The following is a 24,367-nucleotide window of genomic DNA, read 5'->3' as shown; positions in this document are numbered from 1 at the left end:
TAAAACATTTTTTGTATATGCGATAAACATTTTATTTCAAACTATAATCATGTATATTTAAGTATAGGAACATTTTGTCGTATATTTTTTGAAAAGAGACACCCAAAGGGCATCTCATATGTAATATTTATCAAGAAAAACAGTAGACAGTACAATCAAGGACAACAAGACACAAAACGACCTACAAAAAATAAAATTACATTGAAATCATACTGTCCATCATCTTTCTTCACTAGCTCGTCGTCTGTCAAAGCTTGAAAAATACACTAAACAGATAATAAGGGATAAGAACACCTGCAAATGTCCTCACCATATAAAGCTCAGAAGACCACAATAGTCACTCCCCTTGAAAAACAAGATCCAGTAGCCATTTAAAACATCGGTTGGGGCAGCTCCCCACGCAACGCATGCATGCAATCCTTCACCACCAATCCAAAGCGTTGTAGAAATAGGATCTTGCCACAGGACAAAACGATTGAAGACGTCGAAGTTGCCGCACCACCATTCAACTGCTTCCCATGATGGACAAGCAAACAACCAAGATTTGAAGAGAACCAATAGATCTTGCAAAACCTACCTTCACAGGCCCTTCGTTAATGTCAAATTAAACACCATAGAAGTAGGGAGAGGTCGGATAGACCTCATTTCAACGTGTCTTCACCGCCGCCACCTCGCCGATGCCGCTAGGAAAACAAAAACCAAAATACAATAAGACTATAAGACTATAAAAAGAAATGAAGAAATATTTTTAATTTATAAACCAAAAAATATTCATGTACATAAAAATAAATATCCATAATTCCATATATTTCAAAAGACGTCCATCTCATATTTTTTCGCAATGTACAAAAGATATACAAAAATACTTCATACATTTCAGAAAAGGTTATTCATGTGTGCTTAAATGTATGTTAATCTAGTTTATAAAAAATTATTCACATATTTCCCAAAAGGAGAAGAAAAACAGAACAGAAATAACAAAAAGAAAAGAAAAAGGAATAGATGTTTGCACCAATTGGGCCGGCGCGTAGGGGAAATCATAGTCAGATGCAATCTCTCTCGAGGCCCATAAACGCTACTGGGCTGAATCAGTAAATATGCTGCTAGGTGTTCTCCAAAAAAACAAAACCTGGGTTTGCGGGTGAGCAACTAGTTAACGACCACTCCTTCGGGAGCCTCGCAATGATCAGCGCAACTTAGCGCGCTCTCAGTCATTCGCCACGTGTCACGCTCCGGGCGCTCCCTCCGGATTTTGTGTTTTTATTTTTTCACACGCGTTTTCGGCTTTTTTAACGTTTTTTTGGTTTTGTTCGATGTTTTGGTTTTCCACCGGTCTTCCTTAGCTTTTCAATAAAAAAATTCCGAGAAAAAAAAATTTTTGCGCGAAAAAACGCGTTTTCTTTTTTTTTCCTTTCGCGAGAGTCACGATTTTGCTTCCGCAAGAGGCACGGTTTTGCTTTCGCAAGAGTCACGGCCGTGCCTCTCAAAAAGGAAAAAAACGCGTCTTCTGTTTTTTTCTTTCGCGAGTGTCACGGTTTTCCTTCCGCGAGAGGCACGGGTGTGCTTTCACGAGAGTCACGGCCGTGCCTCTCGGAAACGAAAAAAAAACGTGTTTTTTGTTTTTTTTTCTTTCGCGAGAGTCACGGTTTTGCTTCCGCGAGAAGCACGGTTGTGTTCTTTTTTTTTCGCAAGAGTCACGATTTTGCTTGCGCGAGAGGCATGGTTGTGCTTTCGCGAGAGTCACGGCCGTGCCTACTCGGAAACGGGAAAAAACGCGTTTTCTCTTTTTTTTTTCCTTCCGCAAGAGGCACGGTTCTGATTTCGTGAGTGGCACGGGCGTGCCCCTTTCGGAAAGGGAAAAAACCCGTGCTCCCGGTTTGGTTTTTTCGTCTGATTTTTTTCGTGAAAAAAAGTTCGTTAAAGCCTATCAATATGAGATCTAGTTTTGAAGATCTCGACGCGAGGAATCCAACGGTGAAAGCAGTTCGAGATTTGGATGCACGGTTTGAGAGTAAAACATTTTGAATAAACGGATATACGAAAAAAGGAAAACTCCCAGGTTGCGACAAGTGACGCGCTGCATGTACGCCACTTGTTGCAACTTGGAAAGTTGAAGTGATCTTTGCAACGAGTACTCCTTAACTAGTGATTTCGGGTTCGCGGCCTGAGTTCATATGGACGAGCTCTGACTGAAGCCCGCTTGCCCTTGCTCGTGCAGGCCATGAAATGAAATCACTAGTGGTCACTCTCATTTTTTACGGTGGTGAAAAATGTTGTACTGCATATGTGCCATTTGTTTTTCTTAGGGAAATATGTGCCATTTCTTATGTCTAGAAGTTTTGGTTTTTCCTGTGCTGGAGGCATTGATAGGTTTATTTGTGCTTTTTTATGGATCTTTTTTCAAAGAAAATATCTCTTGAACCGTGCATTCAAATTACTAAATGTTTTTATCTTTGTGTTCTTCCCATCGAAATTTTTAAAACTAGATCATATGTTGATAAGTTACGACAAAAATAAAATCCAGCAAATCTATGCTCTCAGCTAGTACTAACATGTGCTTTCAATGTGAACTAACATGTGTTTCCCAACGTGTTATTTCAACTAGCACTAACATGTGTACTTCCACCCAACTCTAACCTATCTCCTTAAGTGCAGTGCTCCCAAGAGAAGTGACCGAAAAAGGGTTTTCCCCTCGTTGTATTACAAAGCAACCAATCGATACAACCAACCATAGGTCTTGGGGCGGAAGTAGCACAGTCACACCCGAAAAGAAACCAAAGAGAAAATACAAAAGGAACAAATGCCGACAACGGCGGATCGACAAAAACAAAGAAGCCTCGCGACTACTGCGCCCACCGAAGATCTCCCATCAAGCTCCTAGACTCTGAAACGCCGGTACCAATCAACACCTCCAAGAAGGGACGCGGCGATGACGACGCTGCTGCCAAGGGTTTCCCCCGGTACGTGGCGAGGAGAGAGGAAGGGTAGCCCCCGACGCCCTCCAGGAAGGTCCAGTGGCGCCCTCAGGCGCCACCGCGTCAGTGTGGACCAGGCCGACAGGGATTTCTCCCAATAACACCCTTGACCTCGGTCGCTCTGGAGCTCGCCACCAAACCGACCACCACCCTGCGCCGACACGGTCTTGAAGCTTCCCACGCCGTCTCACCACGGCACCGCGAAGTGGGGCCTGCACAAACAAGAAGAGGAACCGGGACTAGGGCAACAGCACCGTCAGCACGCGGGAGGCATCAACCTCCGTCGTGAACGATGGTAGCCGACCGGACGCAATAGCAGGAGCATACCAGGCCCGTGGGCCCATAGGTCCGCCCGGGCCCTCATAAGCCCGTAAAGCTCCCGCCTTCGCGCTGCAGCAGGCACGCCGTCGACGTCGCCGCCCCCTCTTCAAGCCGCTCACCTGCGTCCCCGCACAGTGGGCATCATGGCCGCGCCGGAGCCGGCCCTCTAGGACCCAGATGGGGTCCTACAGGCCCAGATCGCACCCCCGGCGGCCCAGCACCACCGGTCCGCCCCGCCGCCAAGTGGAAGCACCACCACCGCGCTCGCCACCGGCCACCGCCACCATGTCGCCGGACCGCCACCGGCCTATCATCACCGCCGCTGCCCCCTGCCACGGGAAGGAGGAACGCGTGCAGGTACAGGAAGACCCGCCACCGCCGACACCACCCGGGCCAGATCCTGGGGCGCCCGCCGGCGGCAGCGTGGGGGGGAGAGGGTGAGGGAGTGTGGGTGAAGCAGAAATGTGCTTCACAAGGAATCACACTCATATACTCCCCACGGGAGCACACATGTGATGTCAAGTGAAGCACACCCACGGTCCACGGGAGAGTGCACCTTGCACAGAAGAAGAAAACTATACAAGAAAACCGAGGAACAGGAAAAAACAGAAAAGTAAAAGAAAAACTAGGAAAAAAACTCTTGTGCGGGGCACATCAAACATGCGACACATGGCGACACTGAGACGCGGCACCTGATACATTGAAAAGGGTTTGAACATGTAATGTTGACTAGTTGCTCATGTGGGGTACCCATTAACTAGTTGCTCCCGTGTACATGGCAACACCTAGAATCATCTGATCATGCATGTATTCTCACAACAGAAAATCGATACTTCTACATAAAAAATATCACTCAATCAAGAATGAACATCGAGAACCTAAAACCATCGTGAGGTCACACGTGTCACCATAGCAATGGTTTGAGCAGCATGGAAACTTCAAAAAGGGAAATGCTATACACTTTTCGAACCTGCATTTTCGTTTCTTCTGAATAATCGTGAGTACTCTGTTGACGGTGCTGTTCCCCGTGTAGTTATATATTCTTGCTCTCCTTCTAGGTTCGTTTGTTAAATGTTCGCAACAAAAGAAAAAGGTTTATTTGTTAAAAACAGTAGCCACCAACTTATTGTTCTTGGAAGAATAGTGACTCGCGGGGCGTCCTTCAAAAAGAGACATCACCGCTCTTCCTTTCTTCTATATATATCAAGCATCAATCCCCTCAATAGTCTAACTAATACAGTAACATTGTTATCATACCCTTACGTCATTTAGCATCTTGCAAAACTTGTGCCTGAATACTACAACCACGTCGGCAGGCACACTAAACTATGTAAAGATTGCCTGTGCGTTTGTGACTCGTCTGCCACACAAAATTGAACCAAAAAGATCTTGGAACTATGTTACTGTCTTACTAACTCTTTTTAGTAGTACAAATTATCTGATTTCTGCTACTAACCGTGACGAAAAAAAAAGATCAGCTAATATTGGCCATGCACTAAGATAGTACTATTGGAACTCACGATTCCACATTAGCATGAGCGTTGGGTTTAGGGTTGGTCACCAAGAGGGAGCTCACGTCTCTCGAATAAATCAACTCATGATAGAGGCCGATGGATGGATGGTACTTAACGGATAAGAGGCAGGGAGATCTGCACATATAATACTCATGACTCTGACCCTAAGCATATCTGCTTATCTAAAACAGAATCAGGGGCATTGATCAGCAATGCAGTTGGGTCCATTGAACCAGACTGGTGGTTCCATCGATCTTCTCAAATGTTTGAAACCATGGAGGATAAGGCATCGGTCACAATGTCGAAAAGGAAGGGAGAGATAGGTTCACCTTGACGCAGGCACGCAGCCCTCTTTTGTTACTGAAGAGCTGTCCGATTTCACCGTTAATGTATGTTCAAAGATTTCGCTCCCACCTGGACTTTGTTTTTATGGCTCTTCTTGTATTAGTAGTAGAAACGGAAAGCCACTGAGCTAACTTAGCATATTATTATGTGATTTCCGTATCTTTTCAGGTGAGCTCTTGCATATCTCTTGTTTCAGCCGGGTTCTTCTACTTCATCTAAAGCCCGTTAGCAGTCTGGGTTGTAGTTGCTTCCAAATAAAGGACGCAAACGCCCTTATCTTCGAAAAAAAATTGTTTTTATTGGGCTGTCTCCACTCCTTGAGTGAGTTTAGTGGGTCAATATCTCATACAGGAATTCACATTGGCACTTACACATAAGACTAACAACTATTAGTTCGAACGTTTCTGCTCCGGTGCTCCCCCCCTGGGCTGAACGCGAGGGGGAGAAACACAAGGACGGCTGAGATCTGTCAAAAACGATTCGTGAAGAGGGGCACGATCGTCTTTTTATGTCCGTGTAGAGCGCGCGTAGAGCCCGCTACGAGCCCACACCGGCCCGATTACTTTTGTACGCTGAGGGTATACACGTATTATACGTGGGCGTTTCGGTTTCCCTTATCACGTGCCCGTTGTCACGTGCGGCGGTCGTGGGCTAGCCACGCGCCACGCCACGCACGAAAAATTCCAAAAACGTCCCATCCTATAAGAAGGGAGGGGAACCACCACCGGCCGCATCCGCCCACCATTTCCCCCCAAATCGGCTCACTCCCTCCTCCCTCCTTGGCGCATCGTCTCCCCCTCGTCTCCATCGCCCCGCCACCTCACCTACTCGCTCAACCCCACCGCCTCCCTCTCTCCAGCGGGTTCTCTCAGGCTTCGATGGAGCAAGGTCGGGGCGTTGCCATCGCTGCACACGGAGATGTGGTCGAGGGCGCGGAGACCGCGGCAGATGCCGTCCAAGAAGTGGCCGCCGTCGGCGGTGCGGGAGATGCTGCATCCGCAGTCGCTGGATCGGTCCCTGCGGCGGCGGATCTGGTGGCGCAGGGGGTGGTGGGCTCGGACTCCGTCGTGGCAGACCTGGTGGTGACGGCGTCTGGCGGCGCACTGGATGTAGGTGCGGAGGCGAGCGACAAGCAGGTGGTGGATGTGGTAATGCTTCTCGTTCCCCTTCTTTCATACTTGTAGTAGATTAGCAGAAGATTTAGTAGATGGGGTTTTTTATAGTAGATTTGTGATTGATTGCGGCACCCCCTTCTGCTTGTTAGGGTTATTTGATTGAATGGCGAACCCCATTTCAGAGTTAGGGTTTTTTCTAGTTGATTCGTGCTTGAATGCTAGAGACATCATAATGAGAGTTAGGTTATTTATATTAGAATCTGGATTGCCGCATGTGCTCATATTCTGTTCTGTGCTGTATATTTTGTTAGATTTGTTGTGCATATTCCCTCAGTGGGCCACGGCAGGGGCTGAGCAGCCACCCAGTGTGTCTATTAAAGTTGATATTGTAGAAATGAGGTTTAAATCCTACTTTGTGTGACAGAAGTGTATCAGTTAATTGTTGAAATGAACACAGTATGTTTAACTAGTGCGCAATTTCAAAATAGTTAGGAGCTTCACTTCATTATCCATAAACTAAAATTGTAGGTAGGTTTTATTTTTGATCTGTAGGATTGCTGTACTTATAAAGTAAACCATAAGTAGATTTGCTAGACATGCAACTATGCCAGATGACCAGGTCATATTAAATTTATGTTGCATAACTCCATGAATGAATGTCATATGAAATAGTTTCACACCTAGCACCAAAAATTGCACTAAGATTTCCTTTCCTGAAGCTCATGGCATTACAATATACTATCCAATATAAGGTTCAGATTATAGGGCAGCTGGTGCACCACTATGTACATTACATGAGCCAGATGAAGTAAATGCAATTACTTGTTGTCAACCAATGTACTACTTCCATTAATTGGCAGACCTGAGCACTCACAAAATTATTGTTGGTGCCCAGTCTGGCATTATAGTTTGAAGGACCACAGTCAGCATGATCTAAAATTTTAGTTTGACCAAGTTATCATTGTAGAATGCTTGACCTTTGGATAATTTGAGGTCAAAGTAACATTTTAGGTTATTAGAAGCACATTGCAGATTGCTTGACCTTTGCATACTATGTTATATGTAGTTAGTAGTATAATTGAATTAATTACTTCTATTGCAGAATGAGGAAGCTGCTGGCAACAAGAGGAAGCTGGACATCGCTGGGTTCGACGACCCGTCTGATTCTGACGACGACGAGGAGGTAACCCCAAGTTGTTTTTGGTCTGTTTATTAATCTGTCTGAGATGTTGTTTGTTGATGATGCCCTATATGAATGCCTCTAAATTGGAATGTTATATAGTTTATTCATTCATATCATAAAGTTGTGTTGTTTGGTCATTAATTAGCTCTAAATGGCATATCTGTGGTCTTTGATCATGAAACCATATCTGGATGCACATAAATGGAAATATTGTGTTGTTTGTCCATTGAATTATTCTAAAATGGAAAGTTTTGTTGTACTTTCAATTAATTCCTCTCAAAGTTGTGTTGTTTGTGCATTAATTAGCTGTAAATGGGATATGTGTGATGTTTTTTCATGAAACCATATATGAATGCATATAAATGGAACTATTCTGTTGTTTGTCCATTAAATTCTTCTAAATGGAACTATTCTATTGTTTGTGCATTAATTAGCTGAAAATGGGCTATTATGTTTGTTTGTTCATTAACGGGCAAGTAAATGGCAATTATTTGATGTTTGTTAATTACATTACTCTAAATGGTAAGTATGTATTTATGCAAATCATTCGTATGTGCAGTACAACTCTGGAGATGAGGTGGAAGAGTGGAACCACAAGTCCTTCATTGAGCATGAAGCCAACAAGATCAGGGAGAAGGGGAAGGCGGCGTACTACAAGTGGGGCAAGTTCAGGTGCCCATACTGCACCACTAAGCCAATTCCCAAGGATGGGCTGTATGAGCACCTTATGTCCCATGCACGCGGTGTAGCGACGAGTGGGAACGACGTGAAGATCAGGGCAGAGCATGCAGCCCTCCTAAAGGCTATGGGTCCCATCTAGTCACCCTCTGTGAAGCTGGTAGTGCTACTCATCATCAATATAGTTGATGATGTTTAACTTTTGCGCTAGTATGGTTGTGAACTGTGAATCTGGAAGGTGGAAGTGTTTGTGAACTGTTAAGTAGTATGGCAGACTCTTAAGTAGTATGGCAGACTCTTAAGTATGGCAGAGACTTAATTAATCTAGTATGTCTCTGAAGTATATCAACTGTCTAGATGCAGGTCAGCTATGCTTTGCTGCAGTGTTTATATTCTGATGCTGCAATGACCACAGTAGGTGCTTCAATGTTGCTTGACTGATGAGACATGCTGGATACAGTGGGCATGTGCTTGGTAATGATGTGTGCAAAGAACAAGCCTTATCTACATCGGATAGACAGTAAAAAACATTGACTTGAGGTTTTCATAAGTTAGCATGATCAAATCTTCCATTACAAATATATTATTAAATTTAGAAAATGTTGAAAATCATTTTTGTCAATGTTCTTAAGTTAGCATGATTGAATATTCCATTTCAAATATATTATAAAAATTGGAAAATGTTGAAAATCCTTTTTTGTCAATGTTCATAAGTGAGCATGATTGAATATTCCATTTCAAATATATTTTTAAAATGAGAAAATGTTGAAAATCCTTTTTTGTCAATGTTCATAAGTGAGCATGATTGAATATTCCATTTCAAATATGTTTTTAAAATTAGAAAATGTTGAAAATCTTTTTTGTCAATGTTCATAAGTTAGCGTGATTGAAACTTCCATTTGAAATATATTATAAGAATTAGAAAATTTTGAAAATCTTTTTTTGTCAATGTTCATAAGTTAGCAAGATTGAATCTTCCATTTCTAATATATTTTAAAAAGTGGAAATTTTGGAGGTGGTCGATAAAATCACCGCCTTCTGGAGGGACCATTTCATCAAACTTACATGGTGATTTTTTGCAGTTAGTCTATAGGGCAATATAAATTCAAAAAAATTAAAAACTAATATAAAAACTTGGAAACCAAGCTTTGTTTGTGCAAGAGATCATGTGTGCCCAAATTTAGGTGATTTGGAGGTGGTCGAAAAAATCACCGCATTCCGGAGGGGCCATTTGGTCTAACTTAAGCCAGTTTTTGAGCATAGGTGATTTGTTCCACCACCTCCAAATCACGCAAATTTTCTTGTACTTGGTGACCCACATGTGCCAAACATGGCTATGAAAGAAAAATTTGAAAATATATATTTTACAATGCCCCCTTGAGGTATAGACCGATGTTTTGACCATTCAGTCTATAGGGCATTATAAAATTAAAAAAATTCAAAAAAATATAAAACCTTGGAAACCAAGCTTTGTTTGTGCAAGAGATCATGTGTGCCCAAATTTAGGTGATTTGGAGGTGGTCGAAAAAATCATCGCATTCCGGAGGGGCCATTTGGTAACTTAAGCCAGTTTTTGAACATACGTGATTTTTTCCACCACCTCCAAATCACCCAAATTTTCTTGTACATGGTGACCCACATGTGCCAGACATGGCTATGAAAGAAATTTTGGAAAAATAATACTTTACAATGCCCCCTTGAGGTATAGACCGATGTTTTGACCAGTCAGTCTAGAGGGCATTATAAATTCAAAAAAATTCAAAAAAATGTAAAACCTTGGAAACCTAGCTTTGTTTGTGCAAGAGATCATGTGTGCCAAAACTGAGGTGATTTGGAGGTGGTCGAAAAAATCATCGCATTCCGGAGGGGCCATTTGGTCTAACTTAAGCCAGTTTTTGAACATACGTGATTTTTTCCACCACCTCCAAATCACCCAAATTTTCTTGTACATGGTGACCCACATGTGCCAAACATGGCTATGAAAGAAATTTTGGAAAAATAATACTTTACAATGCCCCCTTGAGGTATAGACCGATGTTTTAACCAGTCAGTCTAGAGGGCATTATAAATTCAAAAAAAATTCAAAAAAATGTAAAACCTTGGAAACCTAGCTTTGTTTGTGCAAGAGATCATGTGTGCCAAAACTGAGGTGATTTGGAGGTGGTCGAAAAAATCATCGCATTCCGGAGGGGCCATTTGGTTTAACTTAAGCCAGTTTTTGAACATACGTGATTTTTTCCACCACCTCCAAATCACCCAAATTTTCTTGTACATGGTGACCCACATGTGCCAAACATGGCTATGAAAGAAATTTTGGAAAAATAATACTTTACAATGCCCCCTTGAGGTATAGACCGATGTTTTGACTAGTCAGTCTAGAGGGCATTATAAATTAAAAAAAATTCAAAAAAAGTAAAACCTTGGAAAACTAGCTTTGTTTGTGCAAGAGATCATGTGTGCCAAAACTGAGGTGATTTAGAGGTGGTCGAAAAAATCATCGCATTCCGGAGGGGCCATTTGGTACTTAAGCCAGTTTTTGAACATACGTGATTTTTTCCACCACCTCCAAATCACCCAAATTTTCTTGTACATGGTGACCCACATGTGCCAAACATGGCTATGAAAGAAATTTTGGAAAAATAATACTTTACAATGCCCCCTTGAGGTATAGACCGATGTTTTGACCAGTCAGTCTAGAGGGCATTATAAATTAAAAAAAAATAAAAAAAATGTAAAACCTTGGAAAACTAGCTTTGTTTGTGCAAGAGATCATGTGTGCCAAAACTGAGGTGATTTGGAGGTGGTCGAAAAAATGCCCCCATTCCGGAGGGGCCATTTGGTCTAACTTAAGCCAGTTTTTGAGCATACGTGATTTTTTCCACCACCTCCAAATCACCCAAATTTTCTTGTACATGGTGACCCACATGTGCCAAACATGGCTATGAAAGAAATTTTGGAAAAATAATACTTTACAATGCCCCCTTGAGGCATAGACCGATGTTTTCAGCACTCAGTCTAGAGGGCATTATAAATTCAAAAAAAATCAAAAAAATACAAAAACTTGGAAACCATATGGGCAATGAAGAACTTTGGAATACGAACATTTTTTCGCAATTTGCAACTTTGTAGAAATCCTGAATTACTTTCAAAAGGAAAAATAGAAAACAGAAAAAATAAAAAGGAAAAACGAAAGGGGCTTCCCGCCCCTCACATGGGCTGGCCTTAAGGGCACACGAGGGAGGGCGGGTGCACGCTTCCTTGGTTTCGGGCGTGTTGGTCGTCATATAGGATCGTATGCCCGGCCGTATACGTATTTGTTTGTATACGGCGGCCTTTCGTGCACGCGTGAAGCCGCCCGCGCGTGGGGCAGCACGTGTCACGGGTAGCTGCCAAAACTGTCCCGTCATATAAATGTGGACGGCAACCACCTATGGCCGCATCGCCCACCATTTCCCCCCGCCGCATCGTCTCCCTCTCTCCACTCCCCACTCCCCAAAACCCTCTCCTCTCCAACCTCCTCGTCTCCCTCACCGCATCCTCTCCATCGCCATGGCGGACGCAGGAGGCGAGCGCCCCGATTGGGGCGCAGATCTGGTGGAGCAGGCGCGGCAGGTCGCTGCGGGCACCTTTGTGAGGGGGCGTGCCGGCGTCCAGCGCGGTGCTCCCTCCGCTGGAGATGTGGAGAAGGCGGGGCCGGGCCGCAGCAGCGCGGTCCAGCCAGATGCGCCCGCTCTGGCGATCTCCGGCGAGGCGCAGAAGGTGGAGGCGGGCTCTGGCGAGGCGCAGAAGGTGGGGGCGGGCTGTGGCGAGGCGCACGAGGTGGAGAAGGTGGAGGCCGGCTCCGGCGAGGAGGAGGCGGAGCAGAAGGTATCTGCTTATCACTTTTAGTTGGTAGTTTTTAGATTGTAGTGTTTGTGGCCAGAACTTTGTTTGGTTAGATTTGTGCATGGCCTTGTGATTTGGAAATTGTCTACCTGAGGTGATTAGATGGTGCATTAGTTTGGATGTGCTCATGTACTGGGTGTTGTCATGTTAATCAAAAAGAGCTTCTCAAGGGCTGGATTTTTTTGTGCTGGATTGGGGCTTCTGAAGGAGAGGGGAAGCGTGGTCGAGGGGAAGGGGCAGTCTATGCTTATTTAGTTTGGGTTAGTTGTGGAATTTTGTTGTTGCTTCAGAGATATTGACAGCATTGAACATCCTCTGCAATGCCGTTGCTTCAGAGATAAAAGCATCTTGGGGTTTTTTTCAGATGCTTATTAGATTAGTAGTTGAATTTTTGCTTGTTAGATTTTAATTAGTATGAGGTTGAATACCTTATTTAAGGGGGAATTTAAGGTCAGATAGATGTCATATGATTATTAGATCTGTAGTTCAATGCTGCTGACATTTATGATTATTTGATTTGATCTGTGGTTCAATGATACTGGATGGAAACATATTTGATTTGGAATGCATTAATTTTGATGTGCCAATGAATTGATTTAGATGATACAAGATTCATCTATAGTATAATTTGTTGTTGTTTTGGTAAGTAATGAAATTTTAGAAGTTTGTTGGAGATGTATGCATTTATAGTTGAAGTTGTACCTAATTAACTACTGCATTATGTTAATATGTGTAGGAGCTTTGCTGCATTATCCCAAAAACAGTAATCTGTGCATAGTGAAATTTGTAGTTGGCTTCTGTAATTAGTATATACTATATGTAAAGTGTGAAGTAAACATTCCAAGGCAGGATCCTAGCAACAAAATATACTATATGTTTCCATTAAGTAGTGTGGGGGGGAATTCCCTCAAAAGAAAAGTGTTGGGTAAATTCAGGGAATGTCAAGAATCCAGCTTGCATTTTCATTAGCATTTATGAAGGAAATCATTTGTCTTTTGATTGATTGCTTAGATTCTTTATTTATAAGGAAAGCATTTGGTCACTTGCAACATACCAATGTGGTTCACATTCACAATTTTGTTTGTAATGACATTCTGTTAACTGCAATTCAATTCATTGTAATTGATGTGCTTGTTTGACAATATAGCAGGAGGAGGAGGATCTTGTGGGCAACAAGAGGAAGTGGGAAAAGACTGGGTTCTACCCATATGACTCTGATGAAGATGAGCCGTACGAGGTAAGGCCTAGTTGAAATGTTATTTGTGCATTGAGTTAGTATTACGTGTTTATAGTTTTTTGAATGCATAATGTATTAATGTCAGTCATTAATGTGTGCAGTATGAATCTGGAGATGATGTGGATGAGGGGAACGTCGAGTCCTTTGAAGAGAAGGAGGTGCAGAAGATCAGGGCCCAAGGATCTGCCATGTACTACAACTGGAGGAAGGACAAGTACAGGTGCCCCTACTGCAGCAAGCCCAAGCCCAGGTCTGGGTTGCAGGAGCATCTGATGGAGCATTGTCGGGCTACATCCATCAGCAGTCATGACTACAAGATCAGTGCTCAGCATTCTGCCCTCCACAAGGTCCTGAAAAACCCTAACCTCTAGTCGTACATCATGCTGATCATCAGAAGCTGGAAGCCGTACTCATCATCACTATATTTGATGATGTTTTACTTTTGGAAACTGTGGTGAACTTCTATTAACGTAATGTAATGTAATGTATTGTGTGTGTGAACTGGATCTGTGGTGAACTTCCTGGAGTTAACTTTATTGGTGGTGAATGCTTCCTTCATGTTTAGTTGTTGTTTCAGTGTTGCTTCAGACATGCTAACTGTTCTATATGGTAGTGGCGCTTCAGTGTTGCGCCAGGTTGTAGTATGAAATGCTAACTGTTCTATATGGTAGTGGCTGGTCTCTAATTGGACCGACATGTTGAACTAGTATCAATGGTAGAGGCGTTTAGTTGTGCGCCACATCCAACAGTTCACATAATTAATTATCCAAAGATTAAGGTATCAAACCCTTGGTCATACAAAGCAACATTTCGTTCCTAAAAATTAAGGTACTTCCACATTCAAACTAACTAATACTACAAATTCGAAGGGACTACTTAATACATTAACAGCACATAGGGAAGTAGCCCTGGTCCAACGGCTTGAGAAAGGACGAACAAAAGCTGAAAGAAGAAGGATCAGCCAGTAGCAGCACCGTCAGCCTCCCAGCCTCACAACTGCAGCCAGCCTGGTGAACTCCAGGTTTTTTCCTACAAAACACACCTGGGATGTTGGAGGCAAGAAAATAAATTTGCCAGGGGTCTTGTCATGGCAGCTAATCGCACGGAATGCTAGTACAAATGATGGAGAACAAAACAGCCAACATGAGCAAATTCATAGGAGTTCTAGATCCATGGATACCATCAAGAAAAAATGCTCAGTTCTAATTCAGACACAACACTTGGTGAAAACATGCATATTCATATCAGCAACATTGATATGGCATCGGAGTACTACCCAGTACTTCGTATTTGTCTGCCGTTAGATCGACATTAACGAACGGTTCTAAAAAAGCCCAACCACTCTAAAACATGAGTAAGCCAACGTCCCTACAAAAATTATTTCAGTGCTTATGTCTATTTTTTGCTGAATCATTAGGAAGCCCTAAATATTTGGATGCAAGATCACCGACATGGCACTACTGAAATATTTCAGTGTCTACATCTCTGTACTGAAAGTGCATTACTGAAATATTTCAGTGGCTACGTGTGTGTGTACTGAAACAGCACCACTGAAATATTTCAGTTGCTACATGCGTGTACTGAAACAGCACCACTGAAATATTTCATTTCGTACGTGCGTGTACTGAAAGTGAACCACTGAAATATTTCAGTGGGTACGTGCATGTACTGAAAGTGCACCACCGAAATATTTCAGAGGCTACGTGCTTGTACTGAAACAGCACCACCAAAATATTTCAGTGGATACGCGCGTGTACTGAAACTGCTACACCGAAATATTTCTGGGGTTGCGTGCGTGTACTGAAACTGCAGTACTGAAATATTCAGTGTCTACCCGTGTGTACTGAAATTGCATTGCACTACTGAAATTTTTCAGTGTGTACCCGTGTGTACTGCAATTGCACTACTCAAATATTTCAGTGTGAACCTGTCAGTACTGAAATATTTCAATGCCTACAACTATCTACTAAACTTGCAGTATTGAAATATTTCACTGTCAACCCAGAGTCTATCACTCTAAACTGTGTACTGAACTTTTCTGGAGGCACTGCTTGCAGCCAAAATATTGCAAGTTCAATTTACACAGATTGCATCATGTAATTTGAACACAACTCTTGAGGTGACAGACAAAATTTCCTATCATGGATACAACTCCAGCACATCAAAACGTAGCAAGTAAACATAGCAATGCTATATGCCTAGACTCATTACAACCTCGTCGATCAAACTAAGCTGCCATCCAGAGGCTACGGATTCAAGTATACAGGTAGCAAGAACATATTGCAGAGACTCAAATTAAGCAAGTGGCAAGTAATGATGAATGAAATTCAGCAATCTTACCCTAAACATAGCTACGGCCGCCGTTCAGACGAGGAGAGCGGTGAGGGAAGCGTGGAGAACGGCGGGGAAGCGATGTCGCGACCACTGTCCTCCTCCTCTTGCGCTTCGGGGTCATCTCCGACTCGGTTGGAGGCTCCACAATCTGCAACGGCACCTCGTGCACCGTGGGTTCCTGATCCAGTGGATGCTCTACCCTGGATCTGAACGCCCACCACCTACGCCTGGTCCACGGGCTGGACGAATCGGCCTGCTCCATCGCACAGAGGAGGATCTCGACCTTGTGCATCGGTTGTGCGGGTGGGGGGGGAAAGCTTTGCCCTCTCCCTCCTCGTCATTTGCTTCAAAGTGGCCATTGCCGTCCAGTTCATCTGCAATATGTTGTGAAACCAAGAACGGATCTCCGTCAACCTGGCCATCTTGACCTGGTCGCCGCCGGCGATCTCCATGAAGTCGGTGTTCTCGCCGCCGGCGATCTCCACGAAGTCGGCGTTCTCGCCGCCGCCGATGTGCTCGATCTGCTGCTCCATCGAGGATCTTGCGTGGATGGAAGAGGGGGGTGGATGTGGAAGATGAGAAGAGCAAAGTTGCGGCCGCGAGAAGGAGGAGAAGGCTAGGAGATGGCCGCGGTTGCAATGGTGATGCAAGAGGGGAAGGAGCACGGCGGCGGCTTTGCATTGGACGAGAGGGGCGGCGGTTTTGCATTGGAGGAGAGGGTTGTGCCCGGCGCGAAGCTCGCTTGGGCCTAATTCGGGTGGGCCGTCCCATGCCAGCCTCACCCGCTGGGTCGCTGGATGGACCGTTGGGCCATCTCGTTGTCTGCGCCTGAGGCCTGCATGCATGGGAAGGGCGGCGACGTGGGTTTGCGTGCGCGGGTGGCGGACTTGCATGCATGCGAGCGAGGCGATTAAAACCTTGTTTTCACACTTTTCGATTCAACGTGGCAATTAAAACCTTGGTTTCACACTTTTTTGATCCACCCGCATGTATTCAACGTGGCAATTAAAGCCTTGGTTTCACACTTTTTTGATCCACCCGCATCTATTCAACGTGGCAATTAAAGTGGCATATGGATCGTTCGACGCGGCTAGTTTGAACGTAAGCGCGGTAGGTTCCCTTCCCTTCCCCTTTCCCTATTTAAACCACCAGCCCTCACCTTCTGCACACATCCATTTGCGCCGCCCTTCTCTTCTTCCCCAAACCCAGAGCACTCTCTGAGCGAGCCGCGAGGATGCAGTACAACGGCCCCACCTACCGGCTCCCACCGACCGTGCCGGAGAGACAGTATCCGGCCGGCGTCGTCGTGGAGAGCACGCTTCGCGTGTGGGCGTTCTCACGCTGGAGGGGTGCAAGGGGCTTTGCCCAGTGGTTCCTCCGTGCGGGCTTCGCCCACCTCCCGGCGGGCTCGCCGGTGATGTTCCGACTGGATGAAGTGCGTCCAAACTCCTGGTCTCCGCCGATAGGGCTCACCGTGACCTTCACCAACAGATTTGATGCGTACTACCTCCTCGGCAAGGTGTTTTGGTGTGGATGCGAATTCATCGCATTCACAACCCACAACATCTTCACAAACTTCGACTGCGTCTTCCCCACCCGCGACGGTATGCACACCCTCCCCTACTACATCGGCGAGGACGGGATGGAGAGGAGCACTGGAGAGGAGGCGCAGTGAAGATGGTGGTGAAGGCCCGGTCTCGTCAGCTTGACTTGTTCTAGCATGTTAGGGCAAGTTTTTTATCTTTTAAATATTTCTATTAAATCATGTTGTTGGTTCTACCGTGAACTTTATCTATCCGAACTATGTTATGATTTCTACCCGTCTATTTGATATGTTGTTGGTTATCTATGTTTTGCTTGCTATTTCTATCTTCTTCCCTTGATATTTCTATCTTATTTGACGTCAAAACCAGCAAGTTTTGGGGTTAGCTCAGATTTCACGCGGCCCACGGGGGTGTGCTTGCGCGCTTGATGGAAAAAATTGGTGTCATTCAACTTAGCCGTTCGGGTAGCAGGGGATGTTCCGTCTGGGAAGATGGATTTTTTCGGCATGCTTGAAATGGACCCAAAAAAATTTTGAAACCCTTGTACCAACATGACAAGCATCCATGCCAACTGGAAATTGTTTTGCGACGTTCTGTGGTTTTGTAGGCTATAATGATTACACGTGTAGATGAAAGGCACGAAAAAACAGTTTTAACAAAGACAACATAAATGATTTTTTACAAGTTTTATAGATGGAAACTTCTTTAGATGCAATGCCTTCTCACAAACAACTCAGAAACAACTGTATGATTGATCATAAAACACATGCATTGTTGTTCAAAGAACTGTCTCATGAATAAATTGTACCATAATTGCAAACATAGTGTGAAACAGAAAAAATGTTTGTTTGCAACAAAATAATCCTGGTTTGAAGCTTAAACTGGTTGAAAAACATTTGAGCCTACTCCGTATGGTCTTCTGCACTGCCAAAATCCAGTGACCTCTTGCGTTGCGACGTTGGAGATTGCGTCGGGCTTGGCGACGACCCATGTGCTTCAATCTTTTTCTCTTTAACATCAATGTAACCATACAACTGAAGTTGTTCTTGTTCTTTCTCCGCCAACTCTCTAGCAAGACCCTCCATTTCTTGGATTCTCACTTCCTGTAGAAAACCATAGGAATTGTATTAGGAAGAACTTAAAAATGACGTAGCCATAAACTAGATGCATGTAATATGTAAAATTTGAACCTCTGGATCAAAGTCATGCTCGGGATGACGACCCGTAGTTCTATTGTACACAATGTACAGGTGACATGTCTTGCTGCCATTCAGATCAGAAAGCATTTTTTCTACATCATGTGGTCCTGCAATCAAGAACATTCCTTCTGGCAGCTTCCACGCAGACCCGGGTGAGAAGTAGTACAGTTCTGCTCCCAGTTTGCAACCAAAAGTATCTCTCATTTCACTCATAATGAGATCGTAGGTCACTTTGTTGGGTTCAAAAATTCTGACTTCTGCCGGGTGTTCATCAAAGTATGCTCTCGGGACATGTGACATCTCATCATCCCTACTAACAAAAAATTCCATGACCAGCACCTAGTATCTCACATCAGAGTTAATACATTAAATGAGTAAAGGGGCAAACATAATTTTTTATGTGCATAGCAAAATTGCGGTGTTGTTACCTGCTTTTGTGGAATGTATCCTTCATGTGGAGTGACTGGGGATTGTGCCATCTCAAACCTTCTCACCTTGTTATGTGCCTCTGAGACCATGGTCCCTACAACAACACATATACCCATAGTATGAAAACTGTATCCACAACCTCATCCAACTAATTCCTAACAATACCACCGAGAAAATATATTCATAACTAGTTCGTACGAACAACTACTACAAACTATCAATCAAAAAGCTCTTGCAAGACATCATGTACTCCAATTACACCAGAACTACTGAACTATGGCAAAGGCTGTATTTTCTAATCTCTTCGGAAATGACTTCTTGGTCGAATCAATGGAAAAAATAATCAACACTGCAATCGAAGATGGGAGGAGCCATGGAGGAGACCTTTTTAATCCGGCGTCGGCGTGGTCACTTGAGAAGCGATGGCGCGATCCCGGCGATGGCTATGTGAGGAGAAACAAGGTAGATGGGGGTGGTGAGGATAGGGTTGATATGCGGTAGAATGGGAAGGTATATATCCGTGATTGTAGGGTTAATTAGTTATTTTGAAGTAATGCGCTTCGATGCAAGTTTTTTTTAACGAGCACGATCTTTTGGGGGCTTCCAAAACATGTGCACTGACCGCGGGTCCAACCACATATCACAGAAGCCCGAGCCAGAAACTTATTGTTCTCTAAAAAAGGAAGAGCAATAAATTCCTTCCAAAAATTTCCAGAAATAATTGTCAACCCATTTTCGTTGGTAATTACGTGATATGTTTGGCGCAATTAGTGGCTAACTGGTTTTTTTAAGAATAGTGGCTACTTGGTTTGATACATGCCAAACGTTACGTTCAGATTAGTTGCATTATTTCGTTCATTTTTTACCCAAAAAATCTATACAAAGTGTTAATTGGACAATGTGAACAATGTGGCATGTACCCTGAACAATATGCCAAAAAAAAGTGCCCACCTACCAGAGCAGGAGAATTCATACACCACGGCCTGCCTACGACTAGGAACCCAGCCGTTCATGGGCCAGGATGCAGGCCCGTGGTGCAGAATATCTCTGCTGCTAGTAGGCCCCACGGGGCAGAGGGGCCGAGAGTTAGGCAATGTACTGCCTGCATATGATAGGAGCTTGGGAGGGGAGTCGCAGCCGGGTATATAAACCGGTGCGGCGCTCTCTCGCTTGGCGAGGTGGGACTAAACTCACCACCCCACGGCTGTGCACTGCGCTGTGCCTTGCGCGGCTCTGCCTTGGGCCCAATTCGGGCGGGCTGGCCCAGGGCAGCCTTACCCGCGCACTGATCTGTTTTATATTCTCTTTGTTTTTCACTTCTTAACTCCAAAATTTCTTTTCTTGTTTATATTTCTAATATTTAAAATCAAATCTCTTTTTTCTATATTATTTCTAACAGTGTTTACTAAAATTAAAAAAATATGCCAAATTTTGTTGTGTTTTATTTCATTTGTTCGTTCTCGTTTTTATATTGATAATATTTACGAAATATAAACTAAAATGGTGTGTTTTATTTCAATTCTTCATTCTAATATTTCTTATCTTTATTATATTTGAAATGTTTGTAGTTTGTAAAATAAAATGTTCTGTTTTATTTCACTTCTTGATTCTAATATTTGCTCTCTTCTTTATATTTGAAATATTTTCAAAATGTAAGATAATATGTTATCTTTTATTTCACTTCTTCATTCTAATAGATCTTATCTTTTTTACATTTGAATTGTTTTTTAAAATCCTAGTAAATGCATCGAGTGTCGGAAATTGATGAGAATTGGCATGCATGATGTCCATGGTCATCCCGTTGTGTGAAAAAAAATTGGGGCCATTTGGTTGAGTCCAGAAAAACAACGTCCTTCGGGCTCCCCCTACGGCAGACCCGAATGATGGTGATTGCACATGTGCTATGTGCTGGCCTGCATGAAATGACACCAAACTTTGGCACCATGTGAGGATGCCCAATGTAGGCCCCCATGCAACATCTGAGCCATTCCTGACACCGAACGAACATTGCGTCACGTCCGGGCAGCGTTTTGGGTTCTTTTCGCCGGCAAAATCCTAGTAAATGCATCGAGTGTCGGAAATCGATGATAATTGGCATGCATGATGTCCATGGTCATCCCGTTGTGTGAAAAAAAATTGGGGCCATTTGGTTGAGTCCAGAAAAACAACGTCCTTCGGGCTCCCCCTACGGCAGACCCGAATGATGGTGATTGCACATGTGCTATGTGCTGGCCTGCATGAAATGACACCAAACTTTCGCACCATGTGAGGATGCCCAATGTAGGCCCCCATGCAACATGTGAGCCATTCCTGACACCGAACGAACCTTGCGTCACGTCCGGGCAACGTTTCGGGTTCTTTTCGCCGGCAAAATCCTAGTAAATGCATCGAGTGTCGGAAATCGATGAGAATTGGCATGCATGATGTCCATGGTCATCCCATTGTGTGAAATTTTTTTGGGGCCATTTGGTTGAGTTGAAATGATTATTTGATATCAAAATTTTCTAATATGAAAAAGAAAAGAAAAAAATACATAAAACGAGCCCTCATCGCTCAAAGAGAGGAGCAGCTGCGATTTGTTACACAATTCCCGGATCGGAATCTACAAAAAAAACTCGAGCGTGGGAAGCCTATCCCTTTAATTTAGGAGCACGTACTGCCTCTCCTCAACTAAGGAAGGCAAAGATCACGGGCGTTCTATCCCTGGTGGTTACGACGACCTAGGAGATCCTCCTCCTCCTATTTAGTCTCGGCATCGTCTTTCATGTCGTCTATGACGGCTCCTACCGCCGAGTCGACGACAGCTGCGTCCCTAGCATCGGCCCAACCCCAGCAAGATCGTCGAGAACATCCAGGTCGTCAGCGCGTGCTGGCCGTCGTGGACGAACTGCGTCCACGTTACAACGCCGACAACTTCCATCTTCATCGAGCGATCCAGTATGTTGGCAACCGTACCGCATCCATGATGCTTTTCTTTGTGCGTCTGTTAGATTCGATAGGACTAAGATTAATTAGCGCATAATCTTCGCATTACATCTGTTGGAGTAGATGTTTTTTGTTTGTGCGTGTATTTGATTAGATAGGCCTATGACACTAGATTTGTTTGTGCATGTATTTGATTAGATAGCCCTACGATTACAAATTAGTTTCTGCATGTTGTTTGTTGTCTTTCACTTGTAGGTTGGATTGATGAATAAACAACAATTTTTTATCAGTGTTAGTTATAGCAATGCCCTAAGACATGCATGTTGCAACTATGAGACGCCGACTAATATTGTATGTGATGCACGTTTGTTTGATGCATGTTCCAGTATGCATAATTTTGTTTTTTTCTTTTCAATTTACTGTTAATTAGGCACTGTCACTGATTCTTATATCTATTTGTACAATACCATATGAAAATAAATGATTAGATAAATTATGTTGCTTTTTATTATGAAACTAATTGGTTAAATAAGTACTTGTTAAACTGTCATTTTATGTGCTGCACGTGTCTCTGCTGAATGTTTCTGTATGAATAAATTATGTTGTATAGTTTTCTATGTGGGATAGTGTATTCCATTATTATGTTTTATGCAACAATATGTTAGGAAAAAAGTTGATTACATAATTTATGGTACTATAACCAAGTATATTTTTTAACAGGATGGATGAACTCAACGGAGAAATTGTTTGCGCCGTAGAAAAATGGTGCAAACTTATTGCCGGTCTATCGTCCGGTCAACGGGCCGCACTTGCCGAAACACCACTCCGTAGCATGCTTCAGATACCTTCGCTGAAGATGCGTACACTGTTGATCCGGTACATGGTTGAGATATTTGATCCTAGCAAGGGCAGATTCATTGTACAAGACTTGGTTGGCGAAGTGTCTCTCGGTGCCGTGGATGTTGAGTGCATCTTGGCCTTGGAGAACCACGGACTGTCGGCAGAAGGTATTCTCGGTGAGGAAGGTGAGGATGTTAAAGATCGAGTGCCGCCTCAATTCCTGAGCAAGACCACAGGTAACATAGTCATCGATGATCTGATTGTGGACATCACAAAAAATAAATCTGCCGACGACGATTTCCTTCGGAGAGTTGTCCTCATGTTGCTTGGAACAGTTCTTGCTCCCATGTCGAGCAAGACTATACCAAAGCAATATTACGCATTGGTGGACGATGTGAAGCGTATATCCAAGATTAATTGGAATGCATTCACCCTCCGGGTTCTGCTGGACTGCCTTTGCAACGTGAGGAAAGGCAAACACCTCCGCAAATGGCCGAGAGGGAACTTAGCTCTCCTGCAGGTACACCTTTCAGACTTGTACCATTGCAAAAAAAATATGATTGCTAATTTACCTGCTGTATAGTACTAATTGTAATTTTTCATATTTATGCAGTACCTGTACTGGGAGAAGGTTCAGCCTCTGGAAGGTGAATGCGCATTCAATCCTAGCTTGTCCATGGAACTTCTAATGAGGAATTGGACTGAAGCTGCAGCCTCAAGGAGAGACAAGTTTGATTATGACCAAGGCCGTGGCCATGGTAACATCAAGGTAATTCATTACGTTGGGTACTTCTTAACTTTTATATAACATAATTAGTTGTATTCATATTTTTATTGATCACATATACTTGTATTTCACATGCAGATTGAAGACAACATAACCAAGGAGTATAGGGCGCAGGAGCGCAAAGTACCCGAACTAGAAAAGCCAAAAATGAAGCCCGCCGTTGGTGCGGCAAAGAAGTCCAAGTTAGCCTCAACCGCGGACGAGATGATGAACCTCATCATGAAGCGGTGTATGGATTACATACGCAGCGAAATGAAGGAAATACCAGAACAAGTAGCCGAGGTGACACACCCTTAATTCTATGTTTACAACATTTTTGAAGTTGCAAAACCGTGCCGACATTAATTAATATTTTTTATGTAATGCAGAGATTGTTAGAGAAGTTGAACCAAAATGGTGTGATGTACAAGCCAGCGGCTGCTGCGGCTTCCGGCAACAACGATGCCAACCTAGAAGTGGATTCCTTTGAGAATGGTCCGCCAGAAAAAAAAAGAATTCGTGTACAAGGATGACTCTGACGGTCTAGAGCCGGTGATTGATTTGACACAGCCTGGCGAGCCTGTTGTAAACCAGAACAACGATGATGAGGAAGTATATTTTCATTTATTTGTCTTCATTTATCTCAAATATGCATCTTCATTTTTGTTAACTGAACCTATCACATTATTTTTTTGTTAACTAGAAAACACCTGCCAAGTTAAATGTTGACAAGACAACGAAGCCTACTGATGAGTGCGGCGCAACACCGGAGAACCCTTGGATTGTAGGTAATTCTCCTCGAGCAGAATCGTCCGACATTGACATTTCTGCATGTTCTATCGACAGGATGGTGGGTAAGAGCAAGGGGAAAAAGTCTGCAGCAACCGCAAAAGAAGACGATTTTATATCCGGGAAGCGCCGACGGACTGTTCCCAAGAAATTTGAATCCCCCTTTAAACTTGACAAGCCCGGCAAGCGAAGCGCTCGCGGTACTAAGCCATCCGGCAACACTACCGCACCTAGAGGTACCGTTAGTAGCTATCTTAGTGCTTAATTTACTACCATTTCATGTACTCA

At 43.7% G+C, this 24,367-nt stretch overlaps 1 protein-coding gene across 1 annotated transcript; it reads left to right on the top strand.

Annotated features, from left to right (window-relative positions):
- Positions 1-6,033: 6,033 nt before the first annotated feature.
- Positions 6,034-8,475, top strand: LOC109750343 (uncharacterized). The gene is made up of 3 exons (XM_020309310.3): positions 6,034-6,303; positions 7,373-7,453; positions 8,013-8,475. The coding sequence occupies exons 1-3, from the start codon at positions 6,034-6,036 to the stop codon at positions 8,271-8,273; spliced, it is 612 nt and encodes a 203-aa protein (XP_020164899.1). The 3' UTR covers positions 8,274-8,475.
- The last annotated feature ends 15,892 nt before the right edge of the window (positions 8,476-24,367 follow it).

Source organism: Aegilops tauschii, chromosome 4, assembly GCF_002575655.3.
Source record: "Aegilops tauschii subsp. strangulata cultivar AL8/78 chromosome 4, Aet v6.0, whole genome shotgun sequence".
NCBI classification, from domain to species: domain Eukaryota; kingdom Viridiplantae; phylum Streptophyta; class Magnoliopsida; order Poales; family Poaceae; genus Aegilops; species Aegilops tauschii.
Note: the sequence above shows the minus strand (reverse complement) of the source record. Positions and strands in the feature narration are given on the sequence as shown.

Bases quoted from the DNA above. Each gene is read 5' to 3' on its own strand.
- LOC109750343 (XM_020309310.3), top strand. From the start codon at position 6,034: ATGGAGCAAGGTCGGGGCGTTGCCATCGCTGCACACGGAGATGTGGTC. The intron at 6,304-7,372 runs GTAATGCTTCTC...CTTCTATTGCAG, and splicing joins ACAAGCAGGTGGTGGATGTG to AATGAGGAAGCTGCTGGCAA. The intron at 7,454-8,012 runs GTAACCCCAAGT...TCGTATGTGCAG, and splicing joins ATTCTGACGACGACGAGGAG to TACAACTCTGGAGATGAGGT.